The sequence below is a fragment of the Macrobrachium nipponense genome, chromosome 4 (genome assembly GCF_015104395.2).
Source record: "Macrobrachium nipponense isolate FS-2020 chromosome 4, ASM1510439v2, whole genome shotgun sequence".
Classification (NCBI taxonomy): Eukaryota; Metazoa; Arthropoda; class Malacostraca; order Decapoda; family Palaemonidae; genus Macrobrachium; species Macrobrachium nipponense.
This window is the reverse complement of record NC_061100.1, coordinates 127,567,043-127,592,042: the sequence shown is the minus strand read 5'-3', so window position 1 is coordinate 127,592,042 and position 25,000 is coordinate 127,567,043. Positions and strand designations below refer to the sequence as shown.

The window sequence follows — 25,000 nt, the reverse complement described above, 5'->3', positions numbered from 1 at the left end:
ACCTTAAATAACTGTTAGTTATACTTCCTAACCCCCAATTAACCTAGGCCAGGGTATGAGATAGCCTACGCTACCATAGAGAATAACCATTGCTTAGCATGGGACACCACCTACCGAGTACTGAAAATAAAGACAAAAACGTGAATAAAGTGTAAATACAATCAAAGAAAACCCGTTAAGTGCACAATTTAAAATGACGACGGTCGCCTCGTAACCCCCAAAAGCAAAACAAATTAAATCTAACCTAATTTGGTTTACATCCGGACTAGGATCTCACAGCTCCCATGCTTTAATTTGATAAGACTAAACCGACCCGACTTGCTTCAATACCGAATACGCAATGCATTGTGCAGTTATTTGCGTTAACTTCAGATCGAGTTGGGCGTCCAGGGCATACGCCACACCACAGAAGTTCACCTAATTGAATGTGGAAGGTCTGGGGGAATAAAGCGTATGACATAAACACTGTCCCTGCACGGTAGGCCTAAACCATTCCAGATAGGCTAACCCAAAACACGGATGCTTGCTCAAGCCAACCTCTTTTGCATTGAAGGAATAATCATTTTCCATCAACCGTCTAATCACTGCGTCACATATAAGCATTCTAATACGTTGTCAAGGGTATTTAGCGAATGACAAAGGTTATCTTCTAGAATACTGCTTGAAAATATCGCCTTACCAAGTCGCGAGTCCGCCATTTCTGTACACGGATGTGACGTCATTTGAAAACAAGCTTGCGATCGTGAAAAACAAAACCTCGGAATTCTTCTCTAAATCACAGCACAGAGCTTAAACTTTAAGTATTGAAAAATATGTCTATGTTGTGCATCTACTGGTTGACTTGCCATTATCATTATTATTCATGATCTACTATGCAATCGCATTGTTTAATGTAGTATAACCCAAAAAAGTTAAATGGGAAAGGTTTTTCTTAAGTACAAGTAACATTTATTCTTTATCTATTTTGCATGGCTTCTTTTTCCTTCAGAAAAGTAAAATTCAAAGAGGGGATAATTAATATAGACACTTACTATAGGGTACTTGCATGCGAAGAAATATTATAAAATACATTCGATATGTTATGTTCCTGAAAGTACACAAGAGCGCAATGTTAATGTTTCCTGATATAGGAAAATGTTAATGATGTGCATGCCTTTGGACGTCTTGGTGTTTTATAATATGCAGTTTTGAAAAATATCTTATATCTCCAGATACGGAGATTGGAGCAAGCGACCGATCTATGAAAGTTTAGTGTTTTCAAGTATACGAAATTATTTTTATCTTTTTACAGTAACAAAAATATCGGAGGATCCTAGTGCAACTCATCTGTCCGTTTTTTCTTCGCATGAAAACTAAATGGAAGAGCAATAGAATTCTAATATCTAGCCTGGATAAAGTAGAAAATAGGATAAACATATATCTAGCTTTTTATGTTACATGTCGGAAAAAGTAACAGTAAAAGGGGAATGGTGGTTGAAATATTTATCTGACGCGAACGGCTGGAGGCAATACTCTCCCTATTATAAAATCTGTCGGACCCTCAGACAGATACTCTTTTTTTTATCGAGGTCAGTCTTATGTTATATTTCTTACTTGTGGAGATAGTATTTTTATTTTTTGCAATAATAAACTGATGTTTGTGATATAACAAACATTAAGATGAAAGAGCATTTCGACATCGCTCAGTTTATTTTGAATAATAATGGGTTGTGTCTACAACCTTTCATCTACAATTGGGAGTATTTTGATAATAATAATAATAATAATAATAATAATAATAATAATAATAATAATAATAATAATAATAATAATAATGATGATGATGATGATAATAGGGGAAAACTCTCTATCGCGAGAGTATATATAATGTTCTAAAGAGTCCACAATAATACAGTGTTAAGAGTCCGTGTATAATTTTATAGACTTTACAAAAAGCTTTCGAACCCTTCCCTGGGTTCATCTTCAGCTTTTTTTGTAAAGTCTTAAAAATTATACACGGACTCTTAACACTTTGTATTATTGTGGACCTTTTGGAACAAAATAATAATAATAATAATAATAATAATAATAATAATAATAATAATAATAATAATAATAATAATAATAATAATCATAATAATAATAAATAATAATAATAATAATAATCTAATAATAAATAATAATAATAATAATATAATAATAATAGGGGAAAAATAATAATAATATCTGATAATAATAATAATAATAATAGAATCATAATAATAATAATAGGGGAAAACTCTCTACCCCGAGAGTATATATAATCTTCTAAAGAGTCCACAATAATACAGTGTTAAGAGTCCGTGTATAATTTTATAGACTAAAGAACTAGCCAGCGATGACACATGGCAATGGCTACTGAGGGGAGAGCCAAAGAAGGAAACTGAAGGAATGATAACAGCGGCACAAGATCAGGCCCTAAGAACCAGATATGTTCAAAGAACGATAGACGGAAATAACATCTCTCCCATATGTAGGAAGTGCAATACGAAAAATGAAACCATAAACCACATAGCAAGCGAATGCCCGGCACTTGCACAGAACCAGTACAAAAAGAGGCATGATTCAGTGGCAAAAGCCCTCCACTGGAGCCTGTGCAAGAAACATCAGCTACCTTGCAGTAATAAGTGGTACGAGCACCAACCTGAGGGAGTGATAGAAAACGATCACGCAAAGATCCTCTGGGACTATGGTATCAGAACGGATAGGGTGATACGTGCGAACAGACCAGACGTAACGTTGATTGACAAAGTCAAGAAGAAAGCATCACTCATTGATGTCGCAATACCATGGGACACCAGAGTTGAAGAGAAAGAGAGGGAAAAAATGGATAAGTATCAAGATCTGAAAATAGAAATAAGAAGGATATGGGATATACCAGTGGAAATCGTACCCATAATCATAGGAGCACTAGGCACGATCCCAAGATCCCTGAAAAGGAATCTAGAAAAATTAGAGGCTGAAGTAGCTCCAGGACTCATGCAGAAGAGTGTGATCCTAGAAACAGGAACACATAGTAAGAAAAGTGATGGACTCCTAAGGAGGCAGGATGCAACCCGGAACCCCACACTATAAATACCACCCAGTAGAATTCGTCCTCCGATTCGACTGGGTGGTATTTATAGTGTGGGGTTCCGGGTTGCATCCTGCCTCCTTAGGAGTCCATCACTTTCCTTACTCTGTGCGCCGTTTCTAGGATCACACTCTTCTGCATGAGTCCTGGAGCTACATCAGCCTCTAGTTTTTCCAGATTCCTTTTCAGGGATCTTGGGATCGTGCCTAGTGTTCCCATGATTATGGGTACAATTTCCACTGGCATGTCCCATATCCTTCTTATTTCTATTTTCAGGTCTTCATACCTATCCATTTATTCCCTCTCTTTCTCTTAAATTTTTGCTACTGAATCATGCCTCTTTTTGTACTGGTTCTGTGCAAGTGCCGGACATTCGCTTGCTATTTGGTTTATGGTTTCATTTTTCGTATTGCACTTCCTACATATGGGAGAGATGTTATTTCCATCTATCGTTCTTTGAACATATCTGGTTCTTAGGGCCTGACCTTGTGCCGCTGTTATCATTCCTTCAGTTTCCTTCTTGAGCTCTCCCCTCTACAGAGTAGCCATTGCCACGTGTCTTCGCTGGCTAGTTCTTTAGTCTGTCTCATGTATTGTCCGTGTATTGGTTTGTTGTGCCATTTCTCTGTATATTATGGGTCTTCGTCTACTTTTATTAGTCCTTCTTCCCATGCGCTCTTTAGCCACTCGCCTTCACTGGTTTTCATATATTGCCCCAGTGCTCTGTTCTAGGTGTTGATGCAGTCCTCCCTCCTTCCTTTCGTGTTATGTATAGTCTGCCAGTATTTGCTCTTGGGTGTAGTGCTTTGTGTATTGTCATAAGTTTCCTCGTTTTCTGGTCTATGCTGCGAAGTTCTGCCTTCGTCCATTCCACTATTCCTGCTCTGTATCTGATTACTGGCACTGCCCATGTGTTTATGGCTTGTATCATATTTCCGGCGTTGAGTTTTGGCTTGAGTATCGCCTTGAGTCTGCATATATTCTTTCCTGATCTCTTGGTTTTATTATTATTATTATTATTATTATTATTATTATTATTATTATTATTATTATTATTATTATTATTATTATTATTATTATACAGTAAAACCTTAGGAAAGGTATAAATTTTATGCCCTAAGGCAACCTAGTACTCAAGCCAAGGTGGGCTACGTTCACAAAATATTAACGCTCCGTCTTTTATGGTATCCTTATCATTCTTGGTCTAAATCCTTTCGAGAATAAGAATAACACGAGAACTATCTACTATATAACTTCACAATGAACGAGGAGTTAACGTAGATTATGGAAACACGCAAAGCTATATCAATTCGGGTGAAGTTACTTTGTTCACCATTGCGTTCCCGATTGAGGAGAGACGTGTGCTCATTTTCAAATGAAGGATCATTGTCCTAAAGGTCTTGATAACAACCGGGTTATTCGAAAACGTCTTGCATGCAGTGATCTTGGACAATCACTAGCTATTCTGCGTTTGGAAAGAAATGTCTTGGACCATTTCATTCAACTTGTAGGTCGTTGTGTAAGAAAACGCTTGAATTTTACGTTGCTGATGTGTAAAGCCCCATTTGCTCGACATGGTGGTGCAATCTGAATTGGGAACTATACTCTGGTTTTTTTCATCTGTCCATCCGCCTGTGGTGTTTTTGTATGGTAACACTGCGTCCCGGGCTTTAGATAGTTACGCTATTTGTAAGTTTTAGATAAATAAAAGGATATCTGGGTGTACATTTGCAACTGAAAAGTGTTTTAATAATTTACTGTATGCGAATTACACCGTTCATATTCGAAATAGGATATTATTATAATCGTTGAATGTAAGCTGAATGTAACTATCTAAAGCCCGGGACGCAGTGTTACCATACAAAAACACCACAGGCGGATGGACAGATGAAAAAAAAACAGAGTATAGTTTAGCCATGATCTCCTTTATGCCTATACCTGCGCAGGATAACAGCCTGGCATATTCTTTATTTAATATGTCAAGGGATGTGAGGCAGAAGAGGCTTTCAAGGAAGCAACACCTCACTTAATCAAATTGTATTTTGCTCTTTATCCATGCAAATTGTAATTTTTATAAAAAAAAAAAAAAATTGGTAACCAGTGTTACTCAACAAAAGAAAAGTAGAATGTAACTCAACTGAAAAAATATATAATTAGAATAATTTTTTGAGGCCCTATTTTGCTATGATCATTGGTTTTTCGTCGATGGACATGAAATTTGTGCATGAATTTACTTTACCCAGTAATCAAACGTAACCCTATTATTTATTTATTTATTTCAGAGCATCTGAAAATGTTCAGAGTCGAATGGGAACGAATACAATGTCGCTGAAAGGAGCCCGAGACTCTTATTAATATTCTAACGATTTTTGAGACTGGATTACCTTATTTTCTTCTTCAAATGCCCACATAATTTGTTTTATAATTTTTTTGTTGCAAATACTATTTAGTATCCTTCCAACCGACTGTAGTGTGATTGTAAGTATAAACTATAATTATTTACCTTAGGAACAAGACTAACAAAGCACGGCAACTGATTTTTTTACCATGAACGGATTTTTTTAAACAAATTAATTGTTTATGCATTATAAGCTTCACATTTTCACAGAGATAACCATCATAATGATTAAAAAGGTTTATCTGGGTGCGAATCATTCACACTAAACGTCACTGTCTCTTTGGCTTCATTGTGGCTCCCTGCGCCAGAGCTTTGCACTGAAGGGAAGCTAGCATTTCACATTATAGTTTGCCTTCTTTTCGGAGAGAAGCAATTTTACCAAACAATGGGAGTTTCAAGGAAGATATCAAACAAAATGTAAGTTATGCATTTTTACTGGAATTCGTCATTCAGTGTACATTATAAAAGGTACTTGAACCGCTTACCAGTTTTCGTAAGGTTTATTCGATATTGCAGTTGTTCACCACTGAAGAAGGCCAAAGTCATGAAAGTGAGTCATCATCAACATATAAAATGAAATATTCGAGGACAAAACAGTTGGTATAAAGAATGATCTAGTCTTGGACACTGAGTGATTGTTTTTCTTTTAATGGATGTGACTAGATGTTACTATGCCAAAATAGCATTCTGTACATATGAGGCTTCTGTTATGTCCTGCTTAATGATTTTCCGTTGAGTCGCAATTCAGGAAGGAAGCTGGTGTTGGATGCGTTACAATCAAATCTATTTGCGGACCCCAGTGATGATTTGGTTGTTGGCCAGATAGCAGATGCTGTTGCTGGTAGGTCCAGCAGGTGAAGAAAATCCGGAGAACAAGCTCTGGGAATCCTGGTGGCTCCTAGTAAAGATGGAGCTAGCAGAAGAGCAAGTGTTTGAAGACCTTGAGCAAGTCAAAGTATTCTGGTCAAACTGCTCACCTTCTCCGCATCGGAATCTGTTCAAAAGGATATAAGTGATAATTTTGGGTTTCTTGGAGCTGGGGTTATATAAAGATCTCATTCAGATTTAACCATACCATCGAATTACAGATACTTAACGAAAAACTTACGTAAATCTGTACTGTGTAGCAGCGCCATCCTGAGTCTGGACGGGAGTGCACACATGGAACATCCGGCAGTTACTATCTTGATCAGCGTAGTATCCTTGGCCAAAGGCAGCGCATCTGCATAAGGTAGTGAGGGTTTAGTAAAAGTTTGAAGAAAACTGTGTAATCCTTTTAAGATATGTTTTAGTTTAGGGCAGGTGTATATCCAGAAAGAAATATACTCCAGAGACACTTACGAGAAACTTGATGATGTGGTGCCTTCGAACAGATTGGAAGTTGGTGGTACAAAGAAAGTCTGGAACACTCCAAGAATCTTGTCGCCATTAATACTTTGAATATGTCCAGCAATCTCTTTCATCTGTATTAATTAAAAGCGATTTAAAGAGATGTGGAAAACAATCATACAGTGTTATACCACAAACAATTATGGTAAAAATAACTGTTGCATTTCTTCTCAAGGGGTTTTGGCAAAAAGAAGTTCACCAGTGCTTAGAAGATTTTATGACTATTAACATTCTAGGTGTAGCTACCCCTCACCTTCATTCAGTGTAAATGGATGTTTTTGAAAGTCTCAAGGTAAGTGATAGAAGAAACAAAAAGGTTAATCTTGATTAAATTTTACCGAAATGAATGCTGATAGCAATTGACTCGTTTACTCACCTCAGAGGTCTGGAACTGCAGTGAATGTTGGTTTTGCTGGTTGAACTGGAACTGATTATTTGCATTTTGTACCTGCGCACCTGAGAATTGCTGCTGGTTGTTCACTCTGTTCAACTGGTTCTGTGTTGTTTGGAAAGTATCTCGGTTGCCCTGACTCTGGGAAAGGCTCAAGAACTGATTTTGGTTCTGTTGAGGCCTGATGGCACCTGCATTCTGGCTAAACTGTAAAGTGCCTGATCCTTGGCTCAATGATGACTGGATGCTGCTCCCTCGGTTCTGGCTTGGCCGGAATTGGTTACTGTCCTGATTTTGGGTTCGCTGGGAAATGCTGCCAGTCTGGGGTACTTGGAAGCTCGTACTACCAACATTCTGATTAGTCTGGTATTGGTTGTTGTTGCTAAAAGATGACTGACCACCTGAGGAACTGATGGAAGTTTGCAAGTTAGTCTGCTTAACATCAACAAGGTTTGGGTCACTGAAACGGTTATCACTGAAACTGTATCTCTGGTTTAAGCCTTGGCTGCCCTGATTAGAATACTGGACCCCCCTGTTTTGTTGATTCTGTGTCGCAAACTGGTTTCTGTTGGTTTCCTGGCTGCCAGCAGAATATTGGTTTCCACTGATTACTTGACCCTGGATGGATGTAGAGAACTGATTTCTGTCATTCTGCTGGTTCAGGGTAGAGAACTGGTTTCTGTTGTTTTGCTGGTTCAGGGTAGAGAACTGGTTTCTGTTGTTTTGCTGGCTTTGGGTAGAGAATTGGTTTCTGTTGCTCTGTTGGCTTTGAGTAGAGAATTGGTTTCTGTTGTTTTGTTGGCTTTGGCTAGAAAATTGGTTTCTGTTGTTCTGTTGGTTTTGGGTAGAGAATTGGTTTCTGTTGTTCTGTTGGCTTTGGAGGGAGGCAGACAATTGATTTCTGTTGTTCTGTTGACTCTGAAGAGAGAACTGGTTCCTGTTACTCTGTTGACCTTGGGTGGAGAACTGGTTCCTGTTACCTTGCTGACCTTGGGTAGAGAATTGATTTCTGTTAGCAAGAGTCAGAGTAGAGAACTGGTTCTTATTACTTTGTTGGTTCTGAGTAGAGAACTGGTTTCTGTTACTTTGGTCCAGAGTAGAGAACTGGTTCCTGTTACTTTGGTTCAGAGTAGAGAGTTGGTTCCTGTTACTTTGGTTCAGAGTAGAGAGTTGGTTCCTGTTACTTTGAGTGGAGAGCTGATTCCTGTTACTCTGGACAGAAAGTTGATTCCTGTTGCCTTGGGTGGTGCCAAACTGCTGGGTTAGGCCAGAGAACTGGTTCCTATTTGTCTGCTGTTCCAAGGTAGGCAACTGGTTCCTGTTACTGAACTGACCTGTGGTAGAGGTGGAAAACTGGTTTCTGTTACCAAGCTGGGTCTGAGTAGAGAACTGATTGTTCTGCTGATTCTGGAGGGAAAATTGGTTCCTGTTGCTCTGAAGGTTACCTTGTTGGCTTTGAACAGAGAACCTATCTCTGAGTCCTTGTTGACTCTGTGAAGTCAACTGAGCTGCATTCTGTTGGTTTTGAGACTGAAACTGGTTTGCGTTATTCTGTTGGGTCAAAGAAGAGAATCTGTTGCCTCCTGCTTGTTGGTTTTGGGTAGAAAATTGTTGCACAGATCCTTGTTGAGTTTTAGATGAAAACTGGTTGCCAAGGTTTTGTGAGCTGAGAAGAGAAAATTGGTTTCTCTGGTCCTGTTGGATCTGAGACTGAATCTGGTTTCTGTTCAACTGGTTCTGGTTGGAGTATTGATTTGCAAGTCCTTGCTGGACTTGGGAGGAAATTTGATTCCTGTTACCTTGCTGGGAAGAAAACTGGTTGATGTTTTGTTGGTTTTGTCCAGAGAACTGGCTTTCAATATTTACTTGACCTTGATCAGAGAACTGATTTCTGTTGCTCTGCTGAGCTTGTGAGGAGAATTGGCCTTGGTTTGCCTGTTGGTTTTGAGAAGTGGAAGAGAACTGATTGCTGATGCCAACTTGGCTGGAAGCTTGGTTCACAATGAATTGACTTCCATGAGCGTGGGCGTGTCCATGTTCACTACCATACTTGATATGAACGAGGTTGTTATTTGGGGATCGTTCAAAATACTGTTCTCCTTGGTGTGTCCCGGACAGATGGTCAAGCTTGGCAGCAGAGGCCAGCAAGAAGAGGGAGCCTGATGAATGAGAAGAGAAGAAAATGATGGAACATTTTAATATCTGGTTATTCAAAAAACAGAAAGTTGGGAATACTCTTAAAGACTAAACATTGTTTCATTTCCTTGCATTTTGCTCTGCATTTTAAATAATCATTAAGCACCGAGTAGCAACCCATTAAACACACATTGTACACTAAGAAGAAATCATGAGAAAAGACAGTAAGCGTTAGAAGCTTTAACGCTACGTTTCCTGTATCGGCAGGGCAAATAGTAAAAGGATTTTGCTGTCATTTAAAGAACCTATGACACTCCATTGAATGGGGAACAAAAGTAAAAGACGAGGTGCAGTATAGCTAAAGATATGAGAAATGCATCTATATATTGCTAGTAACTTTAGAGTCAAATAGTTTATGAAGGCATACGGCTAGAGACAGTTTGGATAGGTAATTTTTTTAATGGAAATGCTAAAATAATGCATTTGTCTCATCTTTAAGGTGTATTTCCAAAATATTACGATATAAAAAAGATCAACGGCAATGTCCCAATTCACAGAATATTGTTAATATTATTATTATCGTTATTCATAATGATAATAATCACATGGAGCAAGTTTAAAATGCCTTTGTCTTGCCAAGAAGGCTTTCACAGAAAAGAATGCAGGAGGTGAAAATCTCGAGTCTGAATTTTGAGAAATCTTAGGCCTTATTCAACCGACTTAATTATTCAAGAGACTGAAATCCATATATTGGAATGTAAAGAACATTTCAAGTTGTACACCTTGAGTTGTTCTCGAATTGTTCATTTATGTAACCTTAAGCCAAAAGGTATAAAGAGACGTGAACTAAATGTATAGTCATCAACGGATACTGAAATAATTGTGCGTAAAGAAGTAGACATTGAATTCTCAATTCATGCAAGGCGAAACACACGTTCCCACATCGAAGCATATGAGGAATTGAATTCAGGCATCAGTAGCATGTACACCTCGAAAGTCTGAATAGATGCTCGCAGAGAAAATATTCATAGATTAAAAAAAAGGCTGGGGGGGGGGGGGGATCGCTGGTTTCAAGGAGAGCAGAAATTAATGTGCGATGACAAAGCTAACAGCAGCAGACAAAATTTCGCGAAAAGTTAAATGAGTTGATCAGCTCTAAAGGACGAAGACTGCCGAGATGGGAAATAGACGATTTAGGCGATGAGAGTTTTCTCAGATTAACAACAAGCTGAGAGGAATGAAAAATGGTTGAGAGGCGATTTATTTACAGCAGTGGCAGGCTGAAAGTTCTACAGAGCTGAATGCCAATGTCTGTAATAACGATGATGAACTGGGCGTATGTTTGTATAATCCTGAACTGTGAGAAAAATAGAATTTATAAAAATGACAGCCCCACTCATCGAATAATCCTTAATAGCAAAGAATAATTCTTTAGATATGCATTATCAAGTATTGTCGGCTGACTTAATACGAAATGAGAAGGCTCCCTGTTGTGGGAAAATAACTAATAATTTAACCTCGGTTCCTTAATAACAGCTAATTTCATTCCAGAAAACTCATTATGAAAATGTCGTTATCAAAAATAAATGGAAAATATACACAAACCACTTTTTCCCTCAGTCCCAGAGGAAATATGATATTAACTTTGCATTATGAATTCAATTGTAGCTATACATCGAAAGTAAAATGTTTACCATGCTCTTTCAATATGTTAAGGTACTTCATCTCATGACCCAAATATTTCCCGCTGCAACTAAAAGAACACTTCGAATCTCGATCAACACAACTGAGACCAATTTTCCAGAATATAACTATGAATTTAAAGGCTTTAATTAAGATCTTTATATGACAATCGAAAACCTTTGTTTGTGTTTACCAGTAGTCAAGATAACTAGTAACAAAGTAAAACTCAAAGATCGCATTTTAATATCAAGACAACTGATTTGTAATAATGCAACTTCTGACTTAGTCTGGGATTAATATCTCCACGAAACAAAAAGTTTGGTAACGCATGAAAAGACTTAAATCACACAGAAGGCCATGGAACCATTGAAGAATAAGTATAAAACTGAAGCTACTAGACCCGAGATCCCAAGTATAAATGGCAGACTGCAAAATTCCCAAAAAAGGCCGTCTTCAAGAACAAACACCTCAAAGTTGCAAAAGAAGCTCAACACACGGCTTACCAAGGATGATGATCTTCATGGTTTGAGTGAGTGGGCGGAACTGCTCGACGTCTGCCAGTGGGTGTCGCCTTTTATACCTACCCATCTTCGGCGGCCGCTACCGACCAAAGGCTCTCGTGTTACCTGCAGTCAATGAAGAAAGTGAAGGTTTTCCACCGCTTCTTTTCTCCTGTCTTCGAACTTCATGAAGCCAGTTTTTGGAAACCCAAAACCTTCAAAGACTGCATCCAGTTCAACTTGTGGTGATCACATAGATTCTAAGTTCTTGAATTTTACGGAGATTACAATTCACATATAGCAGTATTCCCCTTACATTCCTGGCTCGTACCCTAGCCCTTATTGTGTAACGCCCTTGAGTCCCTCTCCACCCCGGGGGATATTTTTAGGCCGTAGGGGGAGAGAACCTTTCACACCCCCATCAACCAGGAACCCCTTAACAACAGGATACCTGACCCAGTGCGTCCAGATTTCAAGGCTACAGACTGACACCTGACCTCTACCGCGCAACTTTGTCGCTGAACCAGAGACACTGACGAAGGTAGAGCGAAAGGAGGTTACCTGAATTTTTCTAAGAAAAAATAAACAGGTAATTCCTACTATCTGCCTCAGAATTATTGTTCTAAGTATACAACAGAATAATTCAAGTTTCTTGGTAAAAATAACTGGTTGTCTGTTTTTCGCTTATTACGTCTCAGTAACTGCTACATGAATTATCATTTCGACCGGTTCTCGATTCATCTTAAACTGGAAATGTCAAAAAAAAAATAATAAAAAAAAATAAAAAACGGATAAAAACAAGCCTACTTGGACCACAAATCCCACGAAGGCGTATCTCCTCCCACACATTTTTCTCCTTCCAGAAGTTATTCCAGGGTTAGCCATTCTTGCAGTTAGATCTTAGTTCCAGTCTGCAGGAAAATAACCATTTTTAATATCAAAGAACAATGATTGGTTTCAAGTTCGCAAAGGGTAGCTGGCTCCCAAAGGTTGAGTGAGAACCTTACGGTTTACAGTTTCGAGGCTGGGTGGGTGATGGGTCGCCTTAGAAACTACTTGGCAACGCCATTGTCGCTTGCTTCATCTGTCGCTAGGTAATGCTAGTACTATACTCTGTTTTTTTCCATCTGTCCATCCGCCTGTGGTGTTTTTGTATGGTAACACTGCGTCCCAGGCTTTAGATAGTTACGCTACGTGTAAGTTTTAGGTAAATAAAAGAATATCTGGGTGTACATTTGCAACAGAAAAGCGTTTTAATAATTTACTGTATGCAAATTACACCGTTAATATTCGAAATATGATATTGCTGTTATTGTTTAATGTAAGCTGAATGTAACTATCCAAAGCCCGGGACGCAGTGTTACCATACGGAAACACCACAGGCGGATGGACAGATGGAAAAAACAGTGTGTAGTTTCGTTTCGCATTTTACTTTACCTTCAAGATTACGTTTATAGGATTAGGATACTGAGACGGAGGCGAAGAAGTAAACCTGACCAGCCCAACTCAGTGCTGGTTACGAGTCCGGATCAATAAGGAAGGTTGCAGTCAGCAGGAGCATCCTTTTGTACAACATTTGCCAAAACTAATTATAGAATGAGGCTTTTGAGAAACAGGAGTGTTAAACACTGCGACCCCGACTAGATGTTAGGCTAAGAATATATACAGAGACATAAGATGTACAGCATATCAATATATATATATATATATATATATATATATATATGTGTGTGTGTGTGTGTGTGTGTGTGTGTGTGTGTTATGTTATGTTTGCGTAAATACAGATTAAATTCAATGTCTCTAACGACTAACATATGCTGCTTTAAACGTTGTATGGATTTTTTTCATGCATCTAGTGACTGATGATGCGCAAAATAAGAATGAAATCGAACAGGCTGCTCAAATAATATCCTATCATTTGTGCAATCCATTACCTTCAAATATGGCAGTTGTTCTGTATAACCGCAATTTTTTTTTTCTATAAGAGACAGTTTTCCCCACATCCTACTTTGAGTGTTAATGGAAGTTATGGATATTCTTGTATGCCAGTAAAAGGTAAACTAACTTCTATCGGGGGTTTTCAATACAATCGGAAGCTCATCAACGTTGGCTGTTTCGGAATTAGACCGAGTCTGCGCTCTTCGTATCATTTGAGATAAAACAACACCAACTCCTCCCGAAGGAAGACCGTTTCTTTCGCTATTGAACTTAATTGAATTGAATTTAGAATTTAGGCTTAAGGACTAGCACTGGGACCTATGAGGTCATTCAGAGCTGAAAAGGAAATTGACAGTAAAAGGTTTGAAAGGTGAAACTGGAGGAAAACCTCGGAGTGGCACTACGAACCAATTGTTGGGAGAAGGTGGTGGAAAGTAAGATGGAGGAAAGAGAATGTGAAAGGAGGTAGAGTAAAAGGAACGAAAGGGATTGCAGCTAGGGGCCGAAGGCACGCCGCAAAGAACCTTAAATGCATGAATCGATGCGGTATCACTCTTACAAGTGGCGGACATAACAAAACTGTCCCTGAAATTAAGAGATCTTTGCAGAAGAGGCTGCTAAGTTTCGTAAACTAGGCTTTCATCATCATTATTATTATATCATTCATATAATAATGTGCGAACGCTTTTACGGAACATGGGAAATGCCTTGAGTTTGAAAGTAAGCATTCACAGAAAAAGTGACAATGGGAAGAAGACCAAGTGGGAAATACGAAGAAATTCTGTATATACATCATAAAAATATAACGCATCTGAGCGCATGGTATCTATAACTAAATTGATAAGAGAAGCTATACGCGATGAATATACGAATGTTGGAATAAATCAAAATAAGCTTGGCTGCACACCCTCAAGCAAGGGAACTCACACCTGAGACTGCAAAAGATCCTGGTCTAGACTCGAAAGGCTGCAACACAGTCTAAGGCTTCGGGAAACTCATCAGGATCACCACTACAAGAGAGTAAAACAACTAAAAGCAGAGCTCGAGATGAACCTGGAAACCACACATCCCCTCAAAGATACTCCAGTCAGTTAGAAAGGACTGATTGATTTGTGGGTATTTAGAACTGGCGTCACAACATCTCTGTTATTGACGCCCGTTAAGAAAGACGTGATTGTAAGGAGTTAAACGTCTCCATTTAACAGACAAAACAACAACTTCGTTGGAAGAGTAACGACCAATTTCCCTTCTGAAAAATGAAGCCGATTTCCTGTGAATGAATGAAACGACGAAGCATGGTATTCAGGCGGCTGACCAAAGCTCTGGGACATTAAAACAAGTAAAACTTCGGAGCAATCGAGTTTTCTGTCCGGTAGTGGCCTTTCAACTCTTAGCCGCGGCCCATGAAACACTGCCGCGATCTAGTGGTGGCCTATGTTGTTGGTACCTATAGCGCTGCCAGCAGAAGTACGATTATGAGTAACTTTAAACTTAAATAAAGTGAAAACTACTGGGGCTAGAGGGCTACAATTTGCTATGTTTGATGATTGGAGGGTGGACGATCGACACACCAATTTCCAGCCCTCTAGCCTTAGTAGTTTTTAAAACCTGAGGGTGGACAGATAAAGTGCGGAAAGACAGACATAGCCGGCACAATAGTTTTCTTCCCCAGAAAACAAAAAAATGCGAGTTGGAGTCACTGGACGCCGAGATAAAGAATTTCAAAAACTAAATGAGAGGTACAAATATTTAAATGGGGTAAAATGTGAGAAAACTTCACAGTTGCGCTACGAAGCGATTATGAGAGACCTTGGACAGTAAGACTGAAGAAGGACACGGGAATGGAGGTAAAGTTAAACGGGTAAAAAGTGTGGGTGCAGCTAGGGGCCGATAGGATAATGCAGACGCCCCATAGTTCATGCCTACAGCACCCAAGTGAAGTCAACTGACAGCACTATCCTCATCCGAGGGATTACCTGTGATGATATATATATATATATATATTATATATAATATATATAATATATAATATAATATATATATATATAATAAAAGAAGCCCATAAAAATGCAAAAACGCCAAAATGTGGAGAGAAATTACTATATTTCAGAGACTGCTGTCTCTCTCTTAAGGTAGATGAATGAGAAGTTACAGAAAATATGGTATTTATACCAAAAGATGCATCCACAGGTAAGCCAATTTAGGCCACTCCCACTGATAATATTTCTTTAATCCTCTTAAGCATTGGTTGAATGAAAACTTTATCAATGACATCTGTATCCCATGCGCCCTTTCGGATGCATGGGATACAGATGTCATTGATAAAGTTTTTATTCAACCAACGCTTAAGAGGATTAAAAGAAGATTATCAGTGGGAGTGACCTAAAGTGGCTTACCTGTGGATGGACCTCTTGGTATAAATACCACCTTTTCTGTAACTTTTCTCATTCATCTACCTGAAGAGGGAGACAGCAGTCTCTAAAATATAGTATTTTCTCTCTATATTTTGGCGTTTTTATGGGCTCCTTTTATTAGATGGAATTCTGTTGTAAGAGAACATTTTTATCCATCATATAATATAATATATATATATATATATATCTATATATAATATATAATATATATATATATATATATATATATATATATATATAGTGTGTATGTGTGATGTACGTGTACACTCGGAGGAGAAAGTATTCTCAATAAAAACGGCTCAGTAAACTGACTAGATTCTTATTGTTTTCTAGAATCCTCCCCAACTTGCAGCCAGAGAGTAAGTACTGCTACTGCTATGGAGGGGTTGCCCGTTCCGTCAGCCGTCTTTTGGGGTGTCAAGTAACCGCCAGTTCTCCCTCCTGTTGCATCGCAGTCGTAACACTGGAATAACGACTGTGTGGCCTCCAAACGCCCAAACCTCCTGGGACCCTTGGGACCTGAGACCCATAACCTGCCTGGAATACCGACTGAACGATATCCAGCTTACATGAACATAGAACAGTTAAACCTAGTTATTTAACTTGAAGAAATTCATGGCCCAATATTTGAACCAGAATGCTAAGGTTTGTTGAACGCTTCACTGAGGCTAGGTTTTTTCACGTTCAATTTTCTCGGTTTGTGCTCTCTCTCTCTCTCTCTCTCTCTCTCTCTCTCTCTCTCTGGCTCATGGAACTCGAATTCCTGATTATCTGGTTTAGAAAGCAATATTGTTTTGTATCCCTAACCTCTTTATTAATATTAATAGCGCGAGCCTCTGAGACGAGATATTTGTCTGAAGAATTCAAGAATCCAATCGTTGAATTAAGGTATTTTATTACATCTTAAATTCTGTATGTAAACAGAATACCTTATATTATAAATTAATAATGAAGATGAGTAATCAATTCGTATACAGTTTCTGGAATGACATCAACGAGACATCTCTTCCGCACTTACCTGTTTTACTGTAGAATGGTGCGGAAGAGTAAATTTATCCTTAAACAATGATTTATAACTACTGATAACAATAACAGTGGGAAAAGGCATAAAAACAGGGATGGCATAACGTTCGGCATTATTTAGAGTAAAAAAAAAAAAAGAGAAAAAAAGTCATATATCACTCACCTGGGTGAGAATGATCTATCTAGAGCTTCGGAACTGGGCAACATCGATGAGTAGCAGGACCCGTCTGTCTTCTTTGCCGCGAAGCGTTGTACATTCGTCAGGCAGCGAAGAATCAAGAAAGTGATCATATTTTTATATAATTATTTTTTGTTACTGTTGCTCGTAATTTACTGATATTCATATGAAACACCGTAAAAAGAAAGACAAAGGAAAGTACTTAAGAACACTCATGGAAATAGCAAATAGTACGATACGGAAGAAAAGTCCAAGAGGTGCAAGTGAGCATTCACTCTTCCCCACTTTCTTCAGCGGAGTTTCTGGAACAAAGGCGGCACCAGTAATTACTCGCAACATTTATGGGGTTTTAGATAAGGTATTCACGCTGGACATCTGCAATGAACAAAAAAAAAAGAAGTTATTTTTGATAACATTTATGATAAACAAAAGATAACTCTACCTTTCAAGTGGGCCTCAAAGAAACCCAACAACATCGAAAAATTGGCAGGAATATTCTAGAACATACGTTACATAACTTCAACAAAACGTAATCCGAACCGGCTGACAGAGAGAGAGAGAGAGAGAGAGAGAGAGAGAGAGAGAAAACTGATTTAACATTTCCCACCTTCCAATGAGAATGGTTGTTTCTATTCTGTTTGCGAAATGGGACAACTCTAATTTCACATTGAATGAAATACGAGCTTAATCTTTCAATCCAGAATCCGAATACAGCTATACAAACGTTACGTTATTCATGCATACTCACATTTCAAAAAAAATATAAAAAAAATTCTTCATATCAAAAGTGTGAAAGTATACTTGATATACTCTTCAATATCTACGAAGACAGTAACACGATTAGTATAGTACTCTCACCTAATTTAAATTTACATATAGTGATCTCAGTGAATTTCTCTTCATGAAGGGTTTTCATGAACAGAGGTCTGAGGTATTATAATTGTTCTATTACGAACCCGATATCTCTAGCACAGAACAACGCCAAGGAAAAACTACGTATAAATCCTTAACATTTTTGACAATATAAAGTAAATCTAGAATGAATGGAATATTTACCCGTAACATTTATAAAGCATTACGCAAATTGCCTCACTACTGAAACAACTTACAAGGTTATCCATATGACTCTGTTGTAGCATTGCAAGTAAACTTACAACTCCAAAACTTTCGAAATCTTGACTTCTCACTGCTCCAAACCCCAGCAAAATCTAGGCCTATCACGTTTTCTCTCGCAGGGGGAAGCTGGCCGATATCTTTCGGTATTCTGAAGGAAGGTGAAATAATAACAATTAATTTAATATCGGAATACAATAACAAAATAAAAGGGTTCTTAGCTCGATGAAACGAAAGAGGCTATGGAGTCTCAAATCAGGGTGGGAGTTCTGTGGCCCAACGAGTCATTTCGACGAAAATGGAAGCACTGCCCTTATGAGAGCGGTGTTCAGACTGAAAGGTAAAGCAAATATAAAAGTTATGACGAAATTAAGAAAATAAATAAATAAATAAATAAATAAATAAATAAATAAATAAATAAATAAAATGGGGGTTGTTGGATTGACTGTTTAATAGATGTCGAAACAGCTAAGTAGTACGTGCTACATACTTTCCATTTCAGGCCCATAGTCAAATGTATACTCAATTCTTCATGGAGACTGCCAATTTCGCTCTCAGATGATTATTATGCCACGGTGAGGTAAAAATTGATAACGGACGTAAGCAGCACATAGAAACTGATACGATTGGAAGGTGTTTGTTACAGAATGCTGAATTCTGAATATATTAACGATCTTACTAAAAGCATATTTTCAGGATGTAATAAAAATTCAATTTAAACAACAGACAGATCAAGCAACCGGCTTTTTCATTTTTTAACTTCTTGACATGAGAGGATATTTGGTGAGACACTCTTCAGGTTTCAGAATGAGTCCATGTTAAAGCTATACTATTCCTTAAGAGGTTACTATATATGAACGAGTATCCCTTAAAAATAAGACAAATAGTGAACTACTATGAGATTCAGGGCCTCTGTAGCACGGTTTCTTGGACTTTGCTCCTTATCAAAGCATCGGATGTAGCTGAAAGTTGACCTATGTATATTTCACAACCAAACACAAATTTTGTCAGCATTATCAATAACCTAAACCCGATGGTTTTAATTTTTATAGAGTAAAAATTATCTAGCCGACGCCATGGCCAATGATTACGAGCCAAGAGTCGAAAAACATTCATTACGTAAGCAAGGTAAATACCTTTTGACGAAACGTTGCCCCGCCCATCCACCAGGCAGAAACTCATTCACCTTGTTCCATCGGCTCTGAAACCCAAAGACTTTATGAATGGTGGAACGATACATAGACGTGGGTGGGGTATCTGTGCTAGCGTAGTAATACTACTGTAGCAGTAGTGCCACAACAGTATAGCAGTAATATACATGAATTAAACATTTAGGCCAACTGCTGGAATCCTTGAGGAGCATTTAGCACTTCTTACAACTACTCAAGAAATGAGTTTTTATAGCCAGAAGTTACATTTTCTAATCCAACAATGCCCATGATAGCCTTCAGTGCTATCCTGAATTATAACGAGGCCAAAGTGGGTGGAGCCTCATGAAGTCACCATTCTGACGATCATTATTGGTGAAGGTTTAAAGCCAAAATATGGTACCGGCTATTTTTTTTCAGTAAATAGGTAGATAGTCAATAAATAAAAATTGCTTGACATTGGATATAGCAGTTATCAAATCAAGCTTGTCTACTGTTTTTGAAAATTACCAACTATTCCCTAGATCTTGTCAATAAAGTAGACTGTAATTTCTTAGGAAATTTATTTTGGGAGTTAGACTAATAATCGAAGTGTTTTTTTGTATTTATTAACATATTTTGTTGGTTTGTTCACTATGACAATTATCAGTGGAGAGGTTTCAGAGTTCATAAAGGTGTGCTGCTTTGCTTGTATTTAAATTTGTATGTCATTGTTGCCAGAGGTATAGCCTTCATTACGTATAGCCAATCATCCATCGAGAAAGAGGGAAGAAATGCTGCCATAAGTTACGTAACGAGTGCGTTCGAAACCTTTTCTCTGAGTAAATTGGCCCGTCTTCAAAAAAAATCACTTTTACATTATTAGTACCAAATTTATTCAACCTACGTAATGCAGAATACAGTCAGAATTTATGTGTAGATATAATGTGTATTCTGAATAAGCGTTACATTTATGAACTGCATGGATAAAAAGTTATTGCGAAAAAACCGTGTTACAGAGGCCCTGAATCTCATAGTAGAAAGTAAAAGAAAAACTCGAATAGAAATGTTACTGCAGTACTGTTGAATAACACAGAAAATACCCGCAAACTTGTTACAGACAATAATTACGGCTTCCAAGGAATTACAGTTTGTTTGGATCTCCTATGTTTCTACAACAAAAGTTTTTCTCAACTTTTTATATTCCTGTGATTCTCCGCTAACCACGATTAATTAGCATTAGATTTAAAGTAATAACAAGAATATTAGGAAACACATTTTATCTTATAATTATAATCGCCAACCTCCTTACCAGTGTGGGGGCTCTGAGTTTTGCCAATAAGTCTAAAATGATTGCAAAGAGCGTTAAGAGTTACATCACGTCCCCCAAGTTGTGATAACGCATCAGGTTGGCGTCCGCAGACATCCGACCCTCTTCCAAAATTAACCATTTACTTTTATTACAAAGGGAATATCTGAGCAACAAAAAGTCCACTTCGTATGGGATAGTGCCGTCAGTGAACCTCATGCGGAACACTGTAGGCATTACTTAAGGTTCTTTGCAGCGTCCCCTAGCTACAACCCCTTTTATTCCGTTTGCTGTACCTCCATTCATATTCTCTTTCTCCCTCTCCTAACAATTGTTTCATTGTGCAACTACGAGGTTTTCCTCTTGTCACACTTTTCCAACCTTTCTACTCTCAATATCCCTTTCAGCGGTGAATGAACTCGTAGGTCCCAGCGCTTGGCCTTTCATGAAAGTTCAAATTGCGGCTATTGTCGTAGAACGCCGCTCAGATGTCACGGGTTCGCGCCTCCCCAGGGTCGATGTAAAATCACTGGCTCTGTATCGTGATCAGCTACTGCTGCCGTGTGGGGTCTGTGGTGGAAGGTTGAAACCAACATTCTTTGGAAGCTTGAATTTCAAGTCAATGGCCTCCCCGGTGAGCTCGTTCCGTGTAAATAGGTTTCGTCTACTGAATAATAATAATAATAATGTTTCATTGATTTATAGACTTTTGGCATGTATACATGCCATGCACTGGGGCAACTAAGGCCATTCAGCGCTGAAATGGAAATTGACAGTGAAAACGTTTGAAAGGCTTAACAAAAAATACCTCGCAGTTGCACTATGAATTAATTGTACAGAGAGGGTGGACAGTAAGACGGATGAAAGAGACTATCAATGAAGGTACAGTAAAAGGAATGAAAGGGGTTGCAGCTAGGGGCCGAAAGGACGCTGCAAAGAACCTTGAGTAATCCCTACATTGCACCGCATGAGGTGCACTGATGGCGCTACCACCTTACGGGGAATAATAATAATGTGTGATTTCAGTCAGGGGCGTTAACTGAGATGAACACAGCGAAGCCCTTATATGAATAAAAACGACTAATATATAATAAAACGAACGTATAGAGAAATACGTAACACAGCAACATAATCTGCAATATCCACGTTGCTCACACGCTAACCCGTTTTCCTCGGGCGCCTTCCAATGTGCAGAAACGTATCACTTACTGCTTCGCCTAAAGTGCTCTAACCCAGGCATCATCATCAGAAAGGCAGGAATAGTTCAGTAGATTAACGGTAAATTCTTTCGTATGAGGTATTCACTTTAATTAAAGATAGATTTTCATAGTGTATTTTCTCACTGGTTACCTCTACATGGACTACCCCCACGGTAAACTAAAACACTGAAGGTGATCTTTTTAGATATCTAAGTGGTTTTGTTGTCGTCGACTCTTGGGTGGCTACTTATCAAATTGGCCTTGGCACAAAGAATCATAGATAACATATACATGGCGTTACCCTTGACTAAGAGGAAAGATTCTAATTAACATCCGAGGTACCACACGACCTCTGGGCCTGGAGGGACACTGTCCGAATTCAACTTGTAATGACTGCTGGAGTTAAATATCACTTTCACTGAACTATTTAGAATAGTACGATAAGTATAAATGGATTACTGGAAATTTTGGCTGTTTAAGGAAAAAGTCAAGGAGAAAAGTAATTTTATGCTCATATGGAAGTTGTATTTTATTGTTTGACAGAGAAACAGTGTCAAAACGACCCAGTAAGTACGCGATAATCCAAAATCAAATATGGGGACTTTATTGTGTTTCTACAAAAGAGGGGCAATTATATGTATATGGCGTTTATATCCCGTAGACCATCGTTATTTTATAACGAAAAAACATATATATGCAAAGTAGGCACTACTTAATAAGATTATTCTATTCGCATGGTATTTATACAGTTCGTGACTGTATAACGGTTATTCAGTCTGCTTAACCAACCTCCATAGAACAGTATCTTGAATGCAAAAAAGAAAAAAAAATAGCAGGAAGAAAAGACAATTGTATGAGAATATATGTAGAAATTACACACACACACACACATATATAAAATACGAACCCAGGGCCTCAGGATATCAATTTATGAAAAACGCCTTATTACTTTTTTCAATCTTTATTGGTCCTTCATTGTGGGAATCTTCCTTTGGAAGATATATATATATATATATAATATATATATATATATATACATATATATATATATATATATATATATATATATATATATATATATATAGGTATATATATAGTATATATATATATATATATATATATATATATATATATATATATATATATATATAGGTATGTATGTATATATATATCATATATATATATATTGTTACATATGAGCCCGGCCTTGAAAGGACTCCAATATGTAAACATGAATAATTGAGGGAAAAAATAGTGAATTGCTTGAACTTACCGTAAAAAAGGATTTATAGTGAACATTTACTCTAGAGGAAAGGTCGCCAGAAACTCAGCTAAGTACTTTACAGCTATTTATTTACAAGAGGCCGTTACTGGCCTGGAGAAAAGTAAATGCAGCGTGTCCACACATTGGGACCCATATATCTCTCACAAATGGATAGCTGGCTAAGATGTGATTCAAGTAATGAAAGCTGGGTTTCGATATCTTGCAGTAATGCAACACTTGCGGGCGGACAGACTTGACACGTGACTCAGGGAATCTGGAAAAAAATCCCAGATTAGACAAGATAAAAGAAAAAAAGGATTTCTTGCACAAATTACGATTATTCAGTTCTCTAACACTGGGGCAAAGGAACTAATGTTTCACTGAGGTATGCCCTTAAGACTTCATTTGTCTGGGACGATCACGCAAGGGGAAGCATGCGGCCATGAGGCAGTGAGAGGAAACAAAGGGATGAGTTCTTTTTGGTTTAGAAGTTTGAATTGGGAAAATGGGGAGCCAATAGACAATAGGATGTAAGGAGCTGGCAATATTGCTTCACAAGACGTACCTGGATGCCATGTTCAGTGTGGACCTTTGTAGAAAATACGGCCTGGCTTTATCCCAGGTCTGGGTCTCTTAGCAAGCCAGTACGCCGTTAGGCTTAAGTGTGGGAGGCTGGCTGGCTGGACATCCGTCTGGGGTCACGTCTGGAGACGACTGGGGGCAGATCGCAGGTGTCTTTCATGGATGTTGGGGGTCAGCTTAACCCCCCACGAGCAGGGCAAATCCTGGAAACAGAACATACAGCCAGCAGAGGGTTCACAGGAAAAAGAGCTTAAGCTATAGGCCTAAGAAGTACCAGTCTGCCTACATCCTTCCCTTTGAGATACGTCCCTAAAGCTGACAAAAGACTATATTCTCCCCCATTCCAACAGGAAATGCTTAACTCTGGACGGCTAGCTTTGGTTTCCCGCCCAAATCAGCAGATATTTGGAGGAATATGGCTGCCGTTTTACAAAGCAAAATAGTGAATTAATTACTGGGTAGATGAAAGAGATCAATAAACGTAGAAATATATATATATATATATATATATATATTATATATATATATATATATATATATATATATATATATATATATATATATATATATATATGAGGAGAAGGACATAAAGACTTGCTAAAAGGGTCAATTTATTCCCGACGTTTCGTAATGTCTTCATTACATTTTCGAGGGCTGTACAAAATAGATAGCATAAAATAAATTACAATAAAGTTAAGAATTTGAGATTTAAAAGTTGCACAATGATTACAAACTTAAAATATCAAAAATACTAAAAAGACACCTTTAAAAACAAAAAACGTAAACTAAACAGGACAAAAATTATTAAAATAAGAAAAAAAAACTAATGAAACAAAAAAAAATAATAAGACATATTCAAGTAAAGTAAAACTGGACCAACCTATTCAGCGGCAATGCCAAGACTGGAGATAAGAGGAAGAAACTAAGAAAGGTACAGTGTGCCAGCAGAGGTTTGACTATTCAACAAGGGGACGAGTCGTTTAATCATTAACGATTCTAAGATTGTCAAATCGTGGCTGTTGGAAGCTCGTCCTACAACTGTAAAGTCCTTGTTTTCAATGTAGGTTTTACATCTTTTCGAATGATTTCTAATATTAGAAAACTCTGGGTTTGCAATTTTGCTGCCTGTCCTATAACTTACTCCACGATGTGAATCTATGCGTACCATTGAAAACAAGGACTTTACAGTTGTAGGACGAGCTTCCAACAGCCACGATTTGACAATCTTAGAATCGTTAATGATTAAACGACTCGTCCCCTTGTTT

General features: G+C 38.0%; 2 protein-coding genes across 2 annotated transcripts in view; both read right to left on the bottom strand.

Moving 5' to 3' along the window:
- LOC135211164 (ran-binding protein 3-like) overlaps nt 1-790 on the bottom strand; it is a 246,408-nt gene extending 245,618 nt beyond the window's left edge. Inside the window, exon 1 of the mRNA XM_064244352.1 lies at nt 680-790. Within this exon, the coding sequence (XP_064100422.1) occupies nt 680-722 (43 nt within the window). The 5' untranslated portion in view covers nt 723-790. The remainder of the gene's footprint in view (nt 1-679) is intronic.
- A 5,117-nt stretch (nt 791-5,907) lies between these two features.
- LOC135211163 (protein kinase 4-like) lies at nt 5,908-11,729 on the bottom strand. Its single transcript, XM_064244350.1, has 5 exons — nt 11,592-11,729; nt 7,255-9,428; nt 6,831-6,952; nt 6,598-6,711; nt 5,908-6,483 (listed from the first exon to the last, which is right to left on the bottom strand). The coding sequence occupies exons 1-5, from the start codon at nt 11,674-11,676 to the stop codon at nt 6,273-6,275; spliced, it is 2,706 nt and encodes a 901-aa protein (XP_064100420.1). The 5' UTR covers nt 11,677-11,729; the 3' UTR covers nt 5,908-6,272.
- Nucleotides 11,730-25,000: the final 13,271 nt, after the last annotated feature.